General features: G+C 35.8%; 1 protein-coding gene across 1 annotated transcript; it reads left to right on the forward strand.

Annotated features, from left to right (window-relative positions):
* The first annotated feature begins 3,973 nt into the window (after positions 1-3,973).
* LOC145628962 (uncharacterized) lies at positions 3,974-16,634 on the forward strand. Its single transcript, XM_081681411.1, has 6 exons — positions 3,974-4,572; positions 4,714-4,788; positions 12,618-12,689; positions 13,783-13,848; positions 13,926-13,997; positions 14,104-16,634. The coding sequence occupies exons 2-6, from the start codon at positions 4,779-4,781 to the stop codon at positions 16,245-16,247; spliced, it is 2,364 nt and encodes a 787-aa protein (XP_081537537.1). The 5' UTR covers positions 3,974-4,572; positions 4,714-4,778; the 3' UTR covers positions 16,248-16,634.
* The last annotated feature ends 1,623 nt before the right edge of the window (positions 16,635-18,257 follow it).

The following is an 18,257-nucleotide window of genomic DNA, read 5'->3' on the forward strand; positions in this document are numbered from 1 at the left end:
AGGGTAAGTTTTAGTCCCTCTGAACTTTTTTGTACTCATTTTAATCCCTCCCCCACCTCAAAGGGTGTTTTCCAGCCAAAAGTTGAGGGACCTATCTTAGTCAGCAAAAGTTGAGGGACCATGACTCATTTTTTTTTGTTTTTCTTCAGAATTTTATTAAAATATGAGTCTTTAAATTTTTTTTTATTTTTTACAACATTGATTTTTAATTCAGCTTATAATGAATTGGTTAAAAATAAAAAAAAGAAAAAGAAAAAAACTTTTAAAAAAAAACTCACCACATACCAGCCACCCCCATCCACCGTGAAACCCTCTTCCTTACCCTAGCTCCACCAAAACCGGCCAGCAGCCACCCTAAAGCCTTGAAAATGGCCAGCCACGGAACCCCCCAATACCAAAAACCACCCCGCCGACCTAAAATCACCCTCGAAATCACCACCTGAACCAAATCCCACCCCCAAATCCACCGCAGCCACCACCTAGAAATCGCTGGTAACCCCCCAAAAATCGTCAAAAACCGCCGAAAAACCCCCTCGAAACAGTCGAAAACCTCTTCAAACCCTCTAATTGTCCCCTCGTTCGTTGCTGCTCCTGCTGCCCGTGTTTGACTTTGGTTCGAATCAGATTAATTTGTGTAATGTCATTGGGGTTTTGGCTGGTTGTGGAGGGCGGGTTTGGTGGTGAGGCAGCAGGAATAGCAGGAGCAGCAGCGAACGAGGGGGTGTCGGGATGTATCTCGCCGTCGCGGGAGGACTTGGAGACCGGCGGATGGGGTGGGTTTTTCTTTTTCATTTTCTTAATGTTTTAGATTTTCTGGGTTTTCTTATTGAATTAGATTTAGTGAGAAGAACAAATAATAAAAATTAAAGGAAGAGGAGGAATGAGTTGAATTACATGGTTTTTTTTTAAATTTTTTTTTATTTTTAAAGTAAGAATATAGGAATTTTCATTTTTAAAGTTTTTGAAGAAAAATTAAAATTCTGCAAAAAATAAAGGAATTTTTTTTTGTTTTTGTTTTTTTTAAAAAAATTATTAATGGGGTGTTTTGGGAATTTTAAATAAAATTCTGATGAAAAAAAAAGGAAAAAAAAAAAAAGAGTCATGGTCCCCTCAACTTTTGCATCAACTTTTGGCTGGAAAACACCATTCAAGGTGGGGGAGGGACTAAAATGAGTACAAAAAAGTTTAGAGGGACTAAAACTTACCCTAATACAATAGTTGAGGCACTGTATTTAGTCTTTAGGCCCCGTTCTTTAGAGCTGCTTTGCTCTGCTCTGCTTCAATCTGCTCTGCTCTGCCTGCTATGCTCTACTCTGCTTAAAATTAATACTTAATATTGAATTATTATAATAATTATTAATAATTAATAATAATAATAAATAATAATATTTATTAATAATAATTCATATTTAATAATAATAATAATTCATATTTAATAATAATAATAATTCATATTTAATAATAATAATAAATAAATAAATAATATTTAATAATAATAATAATTAATACTTAATAATATTAATAACAATAATTAATTATTGATATTTAATTAAAATAATAATAATAATTAATTATTAATATTTATTATTAATAATAATAATAAATTATTAATAATTAATAATAATATTAATATTTAATAGTAATAATAATAGTAATTATACTAATAGTAATAATAATACTTATAACTAATAATATTAATTATAATAACAATAATTGATTTTTATAATAACAATTAATATTAAGATAATAACTAATATTTAAAGATAATACTAATTATTAATTTATAATAATAATAATAATTAAATAATATTTAATAATAATAATTATAATTAATATAACAATAATAATTAATGTTTAACTTTAAAAATTTAATGATTATAATAATAATGAGATAATATTAGTAGTAGTAGTAGTAGTAGTAATAATAATAATAATAATAATAATAATAATAATAATAATAATAATAATAATAATAATAATAATAACAATAATAACAATAATAATAATAATAATAATAATAATAATAATAATAATAATAATAATAATAATAATAATAATAATAATAATAATAATAATAATAAGGACATTTTGTGAGGAACTACCTAATAAAGCCTAAATTTTGTGAGAAACTACCTAATAAAAAAAAAAAGGTTTTTTTAGATTTTAACACCTGCTAAAAACACGAAAATGGTTTTTAACACCTCCAAAAAAAAAAAATGGGTATTAACACCATACAAATTTTCAAAAAATTGGTATTACCACCACTTAACGGTTTCCGTTAAATGTGGTCCACAGTGACACGTGTCACTATTTTATTTGTTTAAAAAAAATTAAAAAAAATTTTAAAAAAAAATTAAAAACCTAAAACTACCCCAGGCCCACCCACCGCGCCACCACCGGCGTCCCCAAACCCACCCCCTTCCGGCGTCCGACGTCCCAGTGAATCGCCCGGCGCCGGTGACCCCACCCCCACCACCCTTTCCTCCACCTACGCACCCCACCCCTTCCCTTTCCCCATTTTCGTTCCCGACCCACAACCCCAAAACCACCCTAAACGGGTTTTAGGGTTTCGTTTGGGGTGGTAGGGAGTCGATTAAGGGAGGGGGAAAGGAGAGGGAGGGCGTTTCCGGGGGAGGAGGAAGGGGAGGAGGGGCGTTTTCCGGGGGAGGGGGCGTTTAGGGTGGTTTCGGGGTGGTGGGTCGGGAAATGAAAATGGGGAAAGGGAAGGGGTGGGGTGCGTAGGTGGAGGAAAGGGTGGTGGGGGTGGGCTCGCCGGCGCCGGGTGATTCTCTGGGACGCCGGACGCCGGCAGGGGGTGGGTTTGGGGACGCCGGTGGTGGCGCGGTGGGTGGGGCTGGGGTGGCTTGGGTAGTTTTAGGTTTTTTTAATTTTTTTATAAAATTTTTATTTTTTGTTTTTTAATTTTTTATTATTTTTTTATTTTTTTGGCCAATAACAAAGCGACACGTGTCTATATGACCCTACTTAACGGATTTGTAAACGGAATCAGTTACGTGGTGGTAATACCCAATTTTTTGAAATTTGGGTGGTGTTAAAATCAAATTTTTTTTTTGGAGGTGTTAAAAACCATTTTCGGGTTTTTAGCAGGTGTTAAAATCTAAATTTACCTAAAAAAAATGTTGTAAGAAACTATCTAATAAAAGATAAATGTTGTAATATACTACCTTTGACCGAAATTCCACAGTTGACTTAATTTTAGGATGTTGATCCACCTTAAAACATCCCCAAAACCACCGTTAGGGTTGGTTTTCAAGGTGGTAAGGTTATTTTCGAGGTGGTTGGAGGATATTTCGAGTTCGTGAGGGTAGATTAGTGCTTCAGGATAGTGGTTTTTAGGGTTAGAGGTGGTGGTTTTGGGGTTGAAAGGTGCTTTAGATGTGGTGGAGACAATTTCAAGCAAGTTGTGTTAATTTTGGGAATGAAAGCGGTGGTTTTGGTAGTGTTTTGAGACCGATCAACGGTGAAAATTCGGTATAGGTAGTATTTTACAACATTTTACCTTTTCTTATGTAGTTTTTTACATCATTTTACCTTTATTAGGTAGTTTATTACAACATTTTTTTTATCAGGTAGTTTCTTGCAAAATATAGATTTTATTAGGTATTTTTTGACAAAAAACCCTAATAATAATAATAATAATAATAATAATAATAATAAAATCTGCTCGGCTCTACTCTGCTCTGCTGAAATCTGCTCTGCTCTGCTTTGTTCTGCTGAAATCTGCTCTGCTCTGCCCAGAAGCTCAAAAGAACAGGGCCTTACTCCCCTACCAAGTGTAGTTTAAATCACCACTATACGTCTATACCAACATTCAATTGCTACAAGATTTTCCAATTCTTAATACGAGTAACATACAAAATTACGTTAGCGTGAAAATTACGCGCCAAAATCAACAAGAAAAGAAGAGTAAAGTCAAATCATTTTCAGTGGGCCCTACAGTCAATGCTTTGCTGGAACCGACCACTTTCAGCTTTTAGTATGGCACAACAGCTTTTATTTTCTCGTTATATTGCTTCTATTCTTAATTTTTTTTTCTATGTTTTTTCCTTGAAAAAATCAAGAAAATACAATATGTTACGTATTAATTTTATTTAATTAATTTTCTTGGGTATGTGTTTTTTTTTTTTATTTAATCAACAATTCCCTTTTTGAAGAGCACGAGATGTCTGTCATAATGGTGTTGAAATAAGTAGTATCTTACATGTGTGTTCTTGTTTTTTTCCTTCTTTGATTATTCATTTTTTCTGGGTTTTAGGAATTCTCAAAATTCCCCCTTTTTTCATACACTGAGTTACTTCACTTAAAAATCTAAGAAAAATACAAATAAAAATTGTAAAAAAAAAAAGTTGAAAACCCATAAAAAAAATTCTGGGTTTTTCTTAGATTTTAATTGGGGAATAGCTTTTGTCAAAAAAAAATAAAAATAATTGGGGAATAGCTTCAGGTTGATTTTGAGTAAAGGGTGTTTTTAATTTTTCATATATACCTTACATTTTTCATGCATTTAGATGTTGGTGGTCCTAATTTCCAAATCGAAAGCTGCAATTTTTAGTAAGTTTTCTTTCCTAATTTTATGTTTTAGGAATGGATTTAATGTGATAACTGATAAGGTTCTGTGACGTGTTAATAATGTAGACGAGATTTGATTGAAATAAGAAATTCTGACATGGGAAATTTTGGTATACAATGCAGGGATTTGTGGCATTAGAGTTGCTGTTATACCTCCTCCTTGAAGCTAATTTTGTTGGAAATAAGCAATGAGATTAGGTGAGTTTGATATTTTCTCATTCTAAGTATAAATTATATCATTTGTTTGACAAAAATCCAAGTGGTAAGATTGTTTCAGTGTTTATTGTCAGTTAAGCATTACTGCATTATATTGAGCACTAAATTACTGAAAATGAGCAGAAATGAAATTAAGACATTTACATGATTCTTTTTAAGTAATCTTATAAGCATCGTGTTGAATTTTTGTTTCAATGTAGTAAGGGTTTAAGGCTTTGTATGTTTTGAGGAACAGCTTTAAGGTGAGGAAAATTTAGAATATCGCGTCTATTTGATAGAGAGTAAATTTTGTAGAGATTGATGATATCAGTTTGAGAACCCTGGATAACTGGATTTGAAAATTGGCATGAATTTGTGTTGGATTATCTGTGAGTTTGGCCTGCATTTCTGGTATTTTAGGGGCAGTAAGGCCAGTTACCGCCTCACATTCAAGGTTAAAATTCAGTGTTCACCCTCGATTTGAGGTTAGAGAGCCTTTTTTTTTTTTTTTTTTTTTTTTTTTTTGAGAAAGAGGTTAGAGAGCCTTAATTGGTAGTGATGTAGATAAAATTTGATCCAGAATCTTAGGTGCCATCCCCAAAAGTTTACTTAGGTAGTTTGGCATCAATTTCTCATGACTCCATGAGTTATGATAATATAAATCATTTTCACCCTTTGGGAGAATGTCACTGTGAATTGTGATTGAAACTGATACATAGTATACCTTATCCTTCGGCCTCCATCCCTCAGTAACAGGTCACTTTTAATTTGAGGTCATAATGATCTTTCACTGTTACAAATTTCTTACATCTTCTCCATATCAATGTTGTCTTGTTTAAGAATTCTTAGGTAAGGGTATATGAATGGTGATATGGGATTTTAAATTTTTACAGACTAAGAATAGAAAGTACCTTGTCATATTGAGACAGCCTAAAATCGAACACATCCTGTAAATTTGGGACGGGGGATGTGAGAATCGCTTCATCCTAGACTGATAATTAATGATTCTAAAGCCTTAGGAGCTACATTGGTGTGAGTGGGTATACATCGAGATTGGGTTTTGTTCATATAGATTTTTGAGTTGTTGCACTTATTAGAATCAGGTGGTACAAACACACATAAAGATTGATGTTACCACTAGTACTATAGTAGTATTTATATGATGAAAGCTGTGATCTGCGATAGTCACTACCTAAATTTTATGTACCTAAAATGATTGGTTCACATAGGCCTATCAATCTGGCCTTAGATGTTACTATATAGATCGCTGATTTAATGTACTAGTAGCTTCTATTTGTTGTACCACTCTATCGCTCAAATTACCAAGTAGGTAGGAAAAATATAGAGGCAAGTGACAACTGGGTAAAATAACCTCGCAGGCAACTTATAGGCGATGCGTTAAAAATAGATCTACAGCGACATATTGGTAAAAAAACTCAAGTTTCTGCTACAGTTTAGGTAAAAAATGGGCTAAAACTGAGATTTTTTTTTAATTAATCTTATGGTTAGTAGCTAACTTTTTTTTTTTTTTTTTTTTTTTTTTTTTTGAAACCTAGTAGCTAACTTTTTTTTTTTAAAAGAAGTTCGTACTTGTTCATGACTCATTTTGTGAATTAGAAAACAAAGAGTCAATTGATCATTTTGGCCCCACTCTATCCTTGTTTAATTTTAGATAGTCATAGGACACAATCTAAGCCCCAAATTACCAGTGACGCAGCATTCTACAAGGTGGACTATTATAGCTGAGACCATTGTAGCTTTGCTCAAGTTGGCTTATCCCATCTCATATTTACAATGTTTGTATATATGTTGAACTATAAATATAAGAGAAGAGCAAAAAAGTTGAACGATTCTCCATTTATTCCATAATTTCCATTTAAAACTAACTACAATAAAAGCTTTATATAGGCTAAAGGCTAAACTAACACAGCTATAAGCTCTATAACAAGTGAAGCATAATCCCACAAAGGGCCGTTTCCGACTTGTGTGAGGCCTATGGGCAAATTAATAGTTAGGGGCCCTATAAATTTAATTATACATGCGATAGCACTAAAGATTGATTGCAAATGAAGAGTACTTTTTCTGAGGCTATTTAACTTATATTTTCTCCATTTAAAAAAAAAAAATAAAAAATAAAAAATTCTAACGTTTCGAATTTTATCTTAATCACATAGACCTCTTGAATAACTCCGCCAGTGGGTTTCCCGCTGCCAGTCCCAAGCCTGGATAAAGGAGGAGGGTTACGGTAGGCCAGTGACAGCCAGTATAAAACTTCGTCACATCCCATGACATGAGCCAAACAGATATTTTCGTGGGGGCGTTCCCTACTCAGCGACGCGCTGCACTTCCTAGACCCGGGTGTAGTGATAAGTATGCAAGGGTTGCTAGGTCGTCGCCCAGAAGCGACGCGCCACATTGCCCGAGTGTGGTGTCAAATGAGCAAGGGCGTGCCATTGGGGCGTTCCCTACTGAGCGACGCGCTGCACTTCCCAGACCCGGGTGCAGTGATAAGTATGTAAGGGTTGCTAGGTCGTCGCCCAGAAGCGACGCGCCATATTGCCCAATTGTGGTGTCAAATAATCAAGGACTTGGAGTTGGGATCAGGAGGGAGCGTGGGAGAAAAGAATTTAGTTTGCGGATTGGTTCTTGGAATGTGGGGTCTCTTACGGGAAAATCAGCAGAATTGGTAGAAGTAATGAAAAGACGACGCGTGAACATCATGTGCCTCCAAGAGACAAGATGGACAGGAGAAGGAGCTCGAGGCTTGGTTTTGGGGTATAAGGTATGGTATGTTGGGCAAGAAACGAGCCACAGAACAAGGAATGGTGGAGCTAGGAACGGAGTTGGTGTGGTTCTCGATGAGAGGTTGGCAAAAGAGGTGATCGAGGTCTATCGGAAGAACGATAGGTTGATAAGGCTGAAGTTGCTATGTGGCAAGGAGATTGTGAATGTTATCAGTGCTTATGCTCCCCAAGTGGGTTTAGATGCAGAAGAGAAACGACAATTTTGGGAGGACCTAGACGAGGTGGTGCAGGGTGTCCACCACTCAGAGAAGTTATATATTGGAGGGGATCTAAATGGGCACGTTGGGGCGAGCCGAGATGGCTATGAGAGTGTCCATGGAGGCTTTGGGTATGGGCAGAGGGACGCCGGTGGTGAAGCTATTATGGATTTTGCCCAATCATATGATTTAATTTTGGCTAATACTTGGTTTAAGAAGAGGGATTCACACTTGATAACTTTTCGGAATGGAGCAAATGCAACTCAAATAGACTTCCTGCTCACAAGGAGCATAGATAGACAAAGTTGCATAAACTGTAAGGTTATCCCAGGGGAGAGTGTGGTCACCCAACACCGGCTATTGGTAATGACTATTCGTCTGAAAGAGAAGGCGAAGAAAAAAGTTAGACAAGAAGAACCAAGGATAAGATGGTGGACCCTAAGGGATGCAAAAGCTAAGGTTTTTACAGAAAAGGTAATTGAAGAAGCGGATTGGGATGGAGAGGTGGATCCGGACATGACCTGGTTACGAATGAAGAACTGTTTCCTAAGAGTGGCCAAAGAGGTCTTAGGGGAAGTAAGGGGAAGAACTTCGGTACAGAGAGATACTTCGTGGTGGAATGAAGAGGTGAAAGCAGTAATTAAGCAAAAAAGGGAATGCTATCAAGCCTTAGGAAAATGTAGGAGTGATGAAACCTTTGCAGCGTATAAGGAGGCTAAGAGTAAGGCAAAGGCAGCTGTTCGCCAAGCAAAAGAAAAGGCATATCAGGAGGTTTATGAAAAGCTTGATTCCAAGGAGGGAGAAAGGATCATTTATAAGATGGCAAAGAGAAGACAAGAGGCAAGGAAGGATATTGGCATGGTGAAGTGTGTCAAAGATAAGAACCAAATGGTCCTAGTGCAAGAGGAGGACATCAAGGATAGGTGGAAGGGGTACTTCGATGAATTGTTTAATGGAAGTAATGGAGTTGTGATAGGAGATACCTCTATGAGTGATGAAGAAATCAACATGGAGTATGTGCGAAGGATTAGGAGAGTAGAGGTGGAGATTGCACTGAGGAAGATGAAACCTAAGAAGGCGGTTGGCCCTGATGGGGTACCGATAGAGGTGTGGAGGTGTTTGGGTAAGATTGGTATTGATTGGTTAACAAACCTTTTCAACAAGATATGGACGGCTACAAGGATCCCACAAGATTGGAGGAAGAGCACCTTGGTCCCGGTTTATAAAAACAAAGGAGACGCTCAAGATTGTTCTAACTATCGAGGAATTAAGCTTATGAGCCATACTATGAAGTTGTGGGAAAGGGTGATTGAACAAAGGTTGAGGGCATGCACAAGCATTTCAGATAACCAATTTGGTTTTATGCCTGGGAGATCTACTATGGAGGCAATCCATTTGATAAGACAAATGATGGAGTTTTATAGGGTAAAGAAGAAAGATCTTCATATGGTCTTTATTGATTTAGAGAAGGCATATGACAAGGTGCCAAGAGAGATACTTTGGTGGGCAATGTTGAAGAAAGGTATCCCACGAAGGTATGTAGACCTAGTTAAGGATATGTATCGGGATGTGTCAACAAATGTGAGGACATGCGGAGGGTTGACAAAAGATTTCCCTATTACAATCGGATTGCATCAAGGGTCTGCATTAAGCCCTTTTCTTTTTGCAACGGTTCTAGATGAATTAACTAGACCAATTCAAGATGAGGTTCCATGGTGTATGCTGTTCGCAGATGATATCGTTTTGGTGGATGAGACTAAGGATGGGGTTAATGTCAAGTTGGAGCAATGGAGGCAAAGGTTGGAATCTAGAGGGTTTAAGCTAAGTCGGAGTAAGACTGAATATTTGGTATGTCGTTTTGGCACTCAGAGGGGGACAAGCAATGAAGTGGTGAGTTTGGATGGAAAGGATTTGACCATGAGTGAATGTTTTAAGTACCTAGGGTCGATCATCCAGAAGAATGGTGACATTGATCAAGACGTGACCCACAGGATTAAGTCAGGGTGGCTTAAATGGAGAGCGGCCACGGGAGTGTTATGCGACCGCAGCATTCCCTTAAAGTTGAAGGGAAAATTCTACAGGACTGCCATAAGACCAGTGTTGCTCTATGGTACAGAATGTTGGGCTTCTAAGAAAGAGCATATTAAAAAGATGGAGGTTACGGAAATGCGCATGTTAAGGTGGATGTGTGGAAACACTTTAAGAGATAGAATCAGAAATGAGGTTATTCGCAAGAAAGTAGGTGTGGCGGGCATTGTAGATAAATTAAGGGAAAATCGGCTGCGTTGGTTTGGACATGTAAGACGGAGACCCGAGGGTGCACCGGTGCGAAGAGTGGAAGAGTGGGACCATGGAGGGATTAAACGAGGAAGAGGGAGACCAAAGATGACTTGGTTGGAAGGAGTGAGGAAGGATATGAAGTGCATGGATTTACGTGAGGATGAAGTTTTGGATCGTAAGGGATGGAGGAGAAAGATTTATGTTGATGACTACACGGAATAATCAAATTTGGTTCATGTTAGCCGACCCCACTTTTGGGATTAAGGCTTTGATTGATTGATTGATTGATTGACATAGACCTCTTGAATCATCTTTTGTGATTTATAGGTTGTAAAAGATTATATATACAAATATACTTTTATAATTTTTAGTAAAATACAAAGATATTTAAGTTATACTTCCTCCGTTCTGTTAATATTGCAACAAGGAGAAAATTACGCATCCCGAAACACCTTTTATATGCTAAATATCTATAATTGTGTAAGAGTAAAAATTATAAAAAGTTGATATTGTGTAAGTATTTTATGAGACGAATTCAACAAGATCCCACTTGACTATATTTTGCTTAACGTATAACTCATATTATATGGTCAAACAAGGGTGATGAATAGTGCAAAAAGTCCATTGTTGCAATATTAATAGAACGGAGGAAGTATATAAAATGTGCATTGGCATTAGCAAGCATGAAACCCCCAACTATGTAAGTGATGAAAAAAGAATAGAAGAAGTATTAATGTGAATATAATATAATAAAAAAATATTAATCATAAAATCTTATTTATGATTAATATTTTTTTATTGACATTAGCAAGCATGAAACCCCCAACTATGTAACTGTTATCTGAGGTTTGCAGGGCCTTCCATTTCATGCTTGCTAATGCCAATGCACATTTTATATACTTCCTCCGTTCTATTAATATTGCAACAATGGACTTTTTGCACTATTCATCATATAATAAGATTTTATGATTAATATTTTTTTTATTATATTATATTCACATTAATACTTCTTCTATTCTTTTTTCATCACTTACATAGTTGGGGGTTTCATGCTTGCTAATGCCAATGCACATTTTATATATTTCCTCCGTTCTATTAATATTGCAACAATGGACTTTTTGCACTATTCATCACTCTTGTTTGACCATATAATATGAGTTATACGTTAAGTAAAATATAGTCAAGTGGGATCTTGTTGGATTCGTCTCATAAAATACTTTCACAATATCAACTTTTTATAATTTTTACTCTTACACAATTATAGATATTTAGTATATAAAATGTGCATTGGCATTAGCAAGCATGAAACCCCCAACTATGTAAGTGATGAAAAAAGAATAGAAGAAGTATTAATGTGAATATAATATAATAAAAAAATATTAATCATAAAATCTTATTAACCAAAAAGTCATAGCTTGATAAATAAAGTCATACAAAATTACAAAAGTATCATATGCTCAAAAATATAGTGTAAGAAATTTTGTATAAGAATAATTAGTTTAATGTATCGTTTAATTCATAGTTCAATGTAGGAGGTCAGAGAGATGACATCATCATTGCATGAGTGACACGTGGGCAGTGGTGACATCAGGGGGTTTCGAACCCGAGACAACTAAATTACAAGTAGTACAAAACAAAACTTAACCCGTGAACCACTATGTTAATTAGTTTAACTTATCCGGGAATTAATTTTTATACCTAAACTAATTAAGGCTTTTACAGTTCAACAACAAATTGGGCTTTTGATTTGGGGCCCTGGGCCCCGGTCGCCCTGCCCCAAGTACGGCCACAATCCCACATATCTATAAATATTACTGAAATAATCGCTGACATCATTACTTTTTTCAAATTGTACAAGTGTCAGCTTCTCATTCATTTTTTTCCCGCCTAAACTTTTTTTTTTCTTTCATTAAAAAAAAAAAAATCTAAGCACTGATTGCAAAGTAGTTTAATACTTTACACTAAACTTTTTAGTTTTCAAGATTTTTTTTTTAAAAAAAAAAAAACCTTTTAAAAATCTTAAGGAAAACAAATATCAATCTTTTATATGTGTGATTACTTCAACTAATTACAAAGTTCGCAAAATTTTATTGTAGACATGAATTTTCTTTTGTTTATATTATTTTAATTTTTGCAATTTGATTTACGTTAATAATATTGTATATAATACAAAGATTTTACATATTTTATCTGGTATGTCTTTGAAGTTTACACAATTATAAATTCTATTATTATATCCGCGCATCACACGGGAGTTAATCTGGTAGATTAATATACAAACTAAACCACTAAATCCATTCACCTCACAAGGCTCACATTCTGCAACTTACTTAGCAACCTAACAAACATGTGCTCCTAAACTATAGGCAGTCTATTCAATGAACTTCCATCAGTTGTAGCTGTACTTTTCTGCATTATGTTTGCTTTATGCTCCTTCATATAGTCATTTAAAATGATTCTGGTGCTGTCGAACTATCATAATAACAATAATTTACTGCTTTGGCCAATGTATCTCGATTTATGTATGATTTTTATGATTAACATCACTCAGGCATTCAACAGAATGATATCGACTCATCCACTGGGCAAAGTCTTTCTGGCAGTTTCAGAAAATCTACATCTGGTTCGTATTATTTTAAATGTTGCTCATGTTGGCTAGCATGCCATATCATATATTTGTTAATACTGCCATCATGTTTTTTTATTTATTTATTTATTATTTATTTTTATTTATCTTAGACAGATGACAGTGACCCTAATTACTTTAAGGTTTAAGTTGTAGATGTTCATGAAATATGAAAAAACAAATTCTATAAGCTTCATGGAAGGCAGAAATCATATCGTAAAAATTACTTCCAATTAGGTTGGGATTTGGGAAAGAGAGGAAAGGAAAGAATAAAGCATTGCACACTGGTTTAATTAATAGGAATCGAAAAACTTCTTTATCTTGTTGGCTTTTTGTAGAGAACTTGGATGATTATGAAACAACCTAAGCTATTTTCTTTTGTCCTAATTTTCCTAATTTTGGATGAAAGGAAAGCAAGTTGTGTAAAAGATCATTCCTACCAGTTCCTTTTCTTTTCTACCAATTTCTGTATAGTAATTTTCAAATTAGCATCGGAAAGTTCTTGTTTCCTTTCTTTTCTTTATACAATACCTCTCTACCAAGCAAGATGTTAAATGTTAACTGCAAAGATGACTAATCCAGTAGTGTCGAGAATAAAATTATTCTCCTAAGTACATAAACCATATACAGTTTCCACAAAAAGACTCGTGCTTTAGCATTTACCAGTTGCAATTTTGCAAACTTTAAATGGACTGTTATCTGAGGTTTGCAGGGCCTTCCATTTCATGCTTGCTAATGCCAATGCACATTTTATATACTTCCTCCGTTCTATTAATATTGCAACAATGGACTTTTTGCACTATTCATCACTCTTGTTTGACCATATAATATGAGTTATACGTTAAGCAAAATATAGTCAAGTGGGATCTTGTTGAATTCGTCTCATAAAATACTTTCACAATATCAACTTTTTATAATTTTTACTCTTACACAATTATAGATAACAGTCGCGTATATAAAATGTGCATTGGCATTAGCAAATTCTGGTTTATATATATTGCTGAGTATGGTTATAAAGATTGTATATGGTGAAAACGTTCATAAATGGCACATTGCACAATCTGATGGACTTATGGTGGGCATCTTGCAGTATTCGGAGAAAATGACTCTTCACCTGGACATGATGTGGATGGAAGTTTCAGGAAATCCAACACTGGTAAGTAGCAAAGTTACTTTTATCTTTCAACAGTTATATATTTCATTTTTGGTTTCTAAATAGGTGACATGCCTCAGGGTTTCATCATAATGATCTGGACCTGTACTCAGCACAAACTTTCGACGAAAGTTTTAGAAAACCAAAAACTGGTAATTTCATGTTCTCTTACCCTGCATCAATGAAGACTTCAAATTTTATTCAGTCCTCTTAATTATAACTACCTAATCTCCAATATGCATTGCTAATGTCTTTCAGGGGTCTGCAAGGGTTCTTCTGGCTTGGCATCTCTTAACAAGTTAGCTCCTATCTCCAAAAGAGCCTACAAATCACTCAAAGACTGCGCAAGAAACTTAGTTGACTCCGAACTTTTTATTCAGAGCCTAGAAGATTGGATTTTGGAAAACTCTCTTACACATTCCAACCATGAATATTCGTTTGACTCTCCTTTCCAGATTGATGAACTCCGTCAGCTTGACTATGCTTTAGAGGGAACCTTTTTTAAGCAACTTTTTCGAATGCCAACTTCCTTATACTGCTCTAGTGATTTAAAAGAAGAGGAATATTTTGCTCTCGAAGATTTCCTCCACACCATGGCTGATGGATTATGGCGTACCTTTTGGCATAAGAGTTCCCCTTCGCCATTTGTTGTGTCTTGTGCTCGTCATCCTCGATCAAGGTTCTATTCTCTAGATAAAGCGATATCAAGGGGAAAAGTTGCAGAGCTTTGTGGTGCAGCTTTAATTGCAAGAGACGGAAATGATGTAAATATCCATTGGGACCAAGTGGTTCAATTATCGTTATTCAAACCTGATATAATGCTGGGAAATAAATTGGGGATCTCACTGAATGCACTAAGTGAAGCCCTTTTCTATGGTTTTCATATACTTATTTCAAGGAGGCTAAGCAAACGTTGCGAGTTCAATGATAATTCTGTTTACATTATGGTTATGGATTCTAAGTTTGGAGCAGTGGTGAAGCTAACTGGTGATGTTCGTCATCTTGAGCTGAATGTGGATAATCCATATCAGGCAGTGGCGGAATGGATGAAGACTTATTCAGAGGTCAGTGTTTCTACAGTGGACAGAATATGGAATAAGCTTGGAAATGCCAACTGGGGGGACTTGGGAACTCTGCAGCTTCTCTTGGCAACTTTCTACTCTATTGTCCAATTTGGTGGTTCGCCAAGAAAATCAATAGCCTCACTAGCATCAGATCACAGCCTCCGACTTCAGAAAAGAAGAATTGAGTGTCATCTTTTGGAGACTGAAACTGGTAAGCATCCCTCTCATGACTATGCACAAGGAGAAAGAGAAATTGTAGAGCTTGAGCATGAAGTTAATCCAGCAATTATGCATCAAGCATCACACCTGATGCTACAAGAGGGTGACATTATACATGTTGAAGATCAGCAGCAAGGTGAAAAGAGTTTTCAAATCCATGAGCCATTGTTTGATGAAAAATCCTTTTGCTATAGTGCTATATCTCTAGAAAATCCCACACAGTTGTTGACTTTATATGTGGGTGCTCATCCATCTAGATTAGAACCATCATGGGAAGATATGAGTTTATGGTATCAAGTACAAAGGCAAACCAAAGTTCTAAATGTCTTGAGGCAGGCTGGGATATCAAGCAAATATTTGCCTGAAATTGTGGCCTCTGGCAAAATGTTGCATCCGGGTAGTTGTAAGAAAAAAAACCCAAATGAGAAATGTGATCATCCATTGTGTGGAACACCGGTTCTTGTAATTTTTCCCATTGGCGAGCCTGTTTCATCCATAGTTTCTCAAGATGGGCCATTTTCCTGCGAGGAGGTGATCCGTTGCTGCAGAGATTGTTTAGCAGCTTTGAGAAGTGCGAAGATAGCAAATGTTCAGCATGGAGACATTTGTCCGGAGAATGTGGTACGTGTTAGTGATGCTCAGGGCTCAAGCAGTAGCTTCTTTTACGTCCCAGTATCATGGGGACGGGCTGTTTTGGAGGAAAGAGATGGCCCTGCAATGAACTTATTTTTTTCGTCATCCCATACTCTTCAGCATGGGAAACTTTGCCCTTCATCTGATGTGGAGAGCCTTGTTTATTTACTGTACTTCTTGTGTGGAGGAAATATGCAACAACAAGATTCAATAGAATCTGCTCTGCAATGGAGGCAGAGGAGCTGGGCAAAGAGACACATTCAGAGGCACCTTGGTGAAGTTTCTGCTATTCTGAAGGCGTTTGCTGATTACGTAGACACCCTATGTGGGACCCCATATCCAGTTGACTATGATGGATGGTTAAAAAGATTGGATAAGACTGTTAATGAGTCAGCTGACAAGGGAAAGCTGGTCGAAGAAATGGCACTTAACATGAGAATTGAAGATATTGCTGGTTCTTCGGGGATATCTGAAGGCGGTTCTTGATCTTCCTGCTGCTGTCATTGTACTTTGCATGAGTTTTATGTTTTGTTAATGTATAAAAGGCTCGAAAACTGCCATTAGTTTATCTAGGAAATCTTTATTGTGGCTGCGCAATGCGCAAATGTTGTGCAGGATCCTATTGATCCAGTGACCATGTAATAGTTCAGCTTTCCAGCTGAACATAGGTTTCTCTTGGAGATACGACATAGTTTTGTAAATGAGCTAACTAAGCTTAAATACATTAGGGGCATCAAGGGTGCCAATTTGTGCACATTTCATGTAATCGCAACTGTATTGGAAGCTGCAAAGCATGTCTGATCTGTTTACAGTATCTCTACTAGTAAGACAGGAAGGTGCATAAGCATCAGTCTTTGCAATTTCTACGGCAAAGCATAATTTAACCATGAGTGTGCAACAAATGGGTCACAACACACAAGGTACATGGTCTAAAACAAAATCCTAGATTCTGAACATATTAGGAGTTCATCCTATAGATACTGTTGTCTTTTCGCATTGTCAGAAACAATTGTATTAAAAGGCGCGAGGTGTGCTAAGGCGCAAAGGGCCCCAATGATAAACTTGGCCGATCGATTGGGTCAACAACTTTACTAACGTTGTTTGGTATATTATTTAATTTTATTAGCGCGATTCTATGAGTATATATATAGTACATGAATAACATGACTAAGCAATAGTATACGATGTTTATAGCATTGACACTGGTGTTTTGATCTTTTTACAATGCTTTAGGTGATATATAGCCGTTTGATAATTTATTGTAATTTTATTGAAGATGCAGATGTAGGATTTACAAAATAAGGTATTCATTGAATTGTTATTGACTCATACTAAATAGAAGTGGTTTAAAAATTAAGAGAATATGTTAATTACGGGTCTGGGTCGTACCCGTCAAGGGAGAGTGCAAGTCCACCACAAGGAGGTTCCACCTCAAAATCATACGGCAATGAGGGGAGTAGCCCCTTGGTATTATATAGTGGTGGTAACTCTTGAATTCTTTCAACGCGGGATTTCATTACCACTACACCCCCCCTTCAATGTTTAGTGTTTTTAGTGTGGGACAAGAGAATGCTCACATGTGAGTTGTTCATGGGCTCAACAGAATACATATGAAAATATGCTTGATATTTTTAGAAAATCCATATGTTGCAACTTGCAAGAGTCAAAGAATTTTCTTAGATTGTCAAAATCAAAATAATCTTTGCATCCTGAATCTTCTCATCTTCTCAAATTTTGATAAAGAGGAAGACTAAAGATTGCACAAATTGTAATGGTTGTCTAGTAGGTTTGGGTTGGTCAAGAAAACAAGGTAGGTCGGTTCGATTGGTTAATGTTTGGTCGAGTTTGTAATTGGGCCAGGTCACATTCAAGTTATATATAGCGGGTTTGGTTTCATATTGGGTAGGTTCGTAAATAAGTCACATCATTTTTAGAAATCATTTTATTTATGAATTATCATTAATTCTTGGGAAATTCTCACCGGTAACACTCAACTTCTGTTTTTTCTCAATGGTAGAATGCTAAATTTTGGATTATCATTGGTAATCACTAATTAGTAGTACTAATTTACTGGTAACATTAATGAAACTTTTACCTAAGTCCTTAACCATGGTTACCAATTTAAGTGGGAAATTAGCTGCAAAATATAGTTGGCTGCATTATTTGCTTGATTGATCAGGATTTTGGACTATAATTGATTTTCATATCATCTTGCTCAATGGTTCCTAGAATGAAAAAAGTACATGTCTAATACTGATCTTCATAAACCATTCAAATTTTTGTTTTGAATATATGACCAAGACTTTGAGACGTATAGATTGCCCTCATTTGTAATTGAACTGGTATGGCTTATTCTAAATTCGAAATCAATAAATAGCCATATACTATATTATTCACAAATATTGATGGTGAAATTAATAATTAGTTGTAGACACCCATTTGTGTCTCCCCAAAACCAAACCCAGTGATGAATACCTTTCACGTCGAATCATAATC

Source organism: Chenopodium album, chromosome 4, assembly GCF_948465745.1.
Source record: "Chenopodium album chromosome 4, dcCheAlbu1.1, whole genome shotgun sequence".
NCBI classification, from domain to species: Eukaryota; Viridiplantae; Streptophyta; class Magnoliopsida; order Caryophyllales; family Amaranthaceae; genus Chenopodium; species Chenopodium album.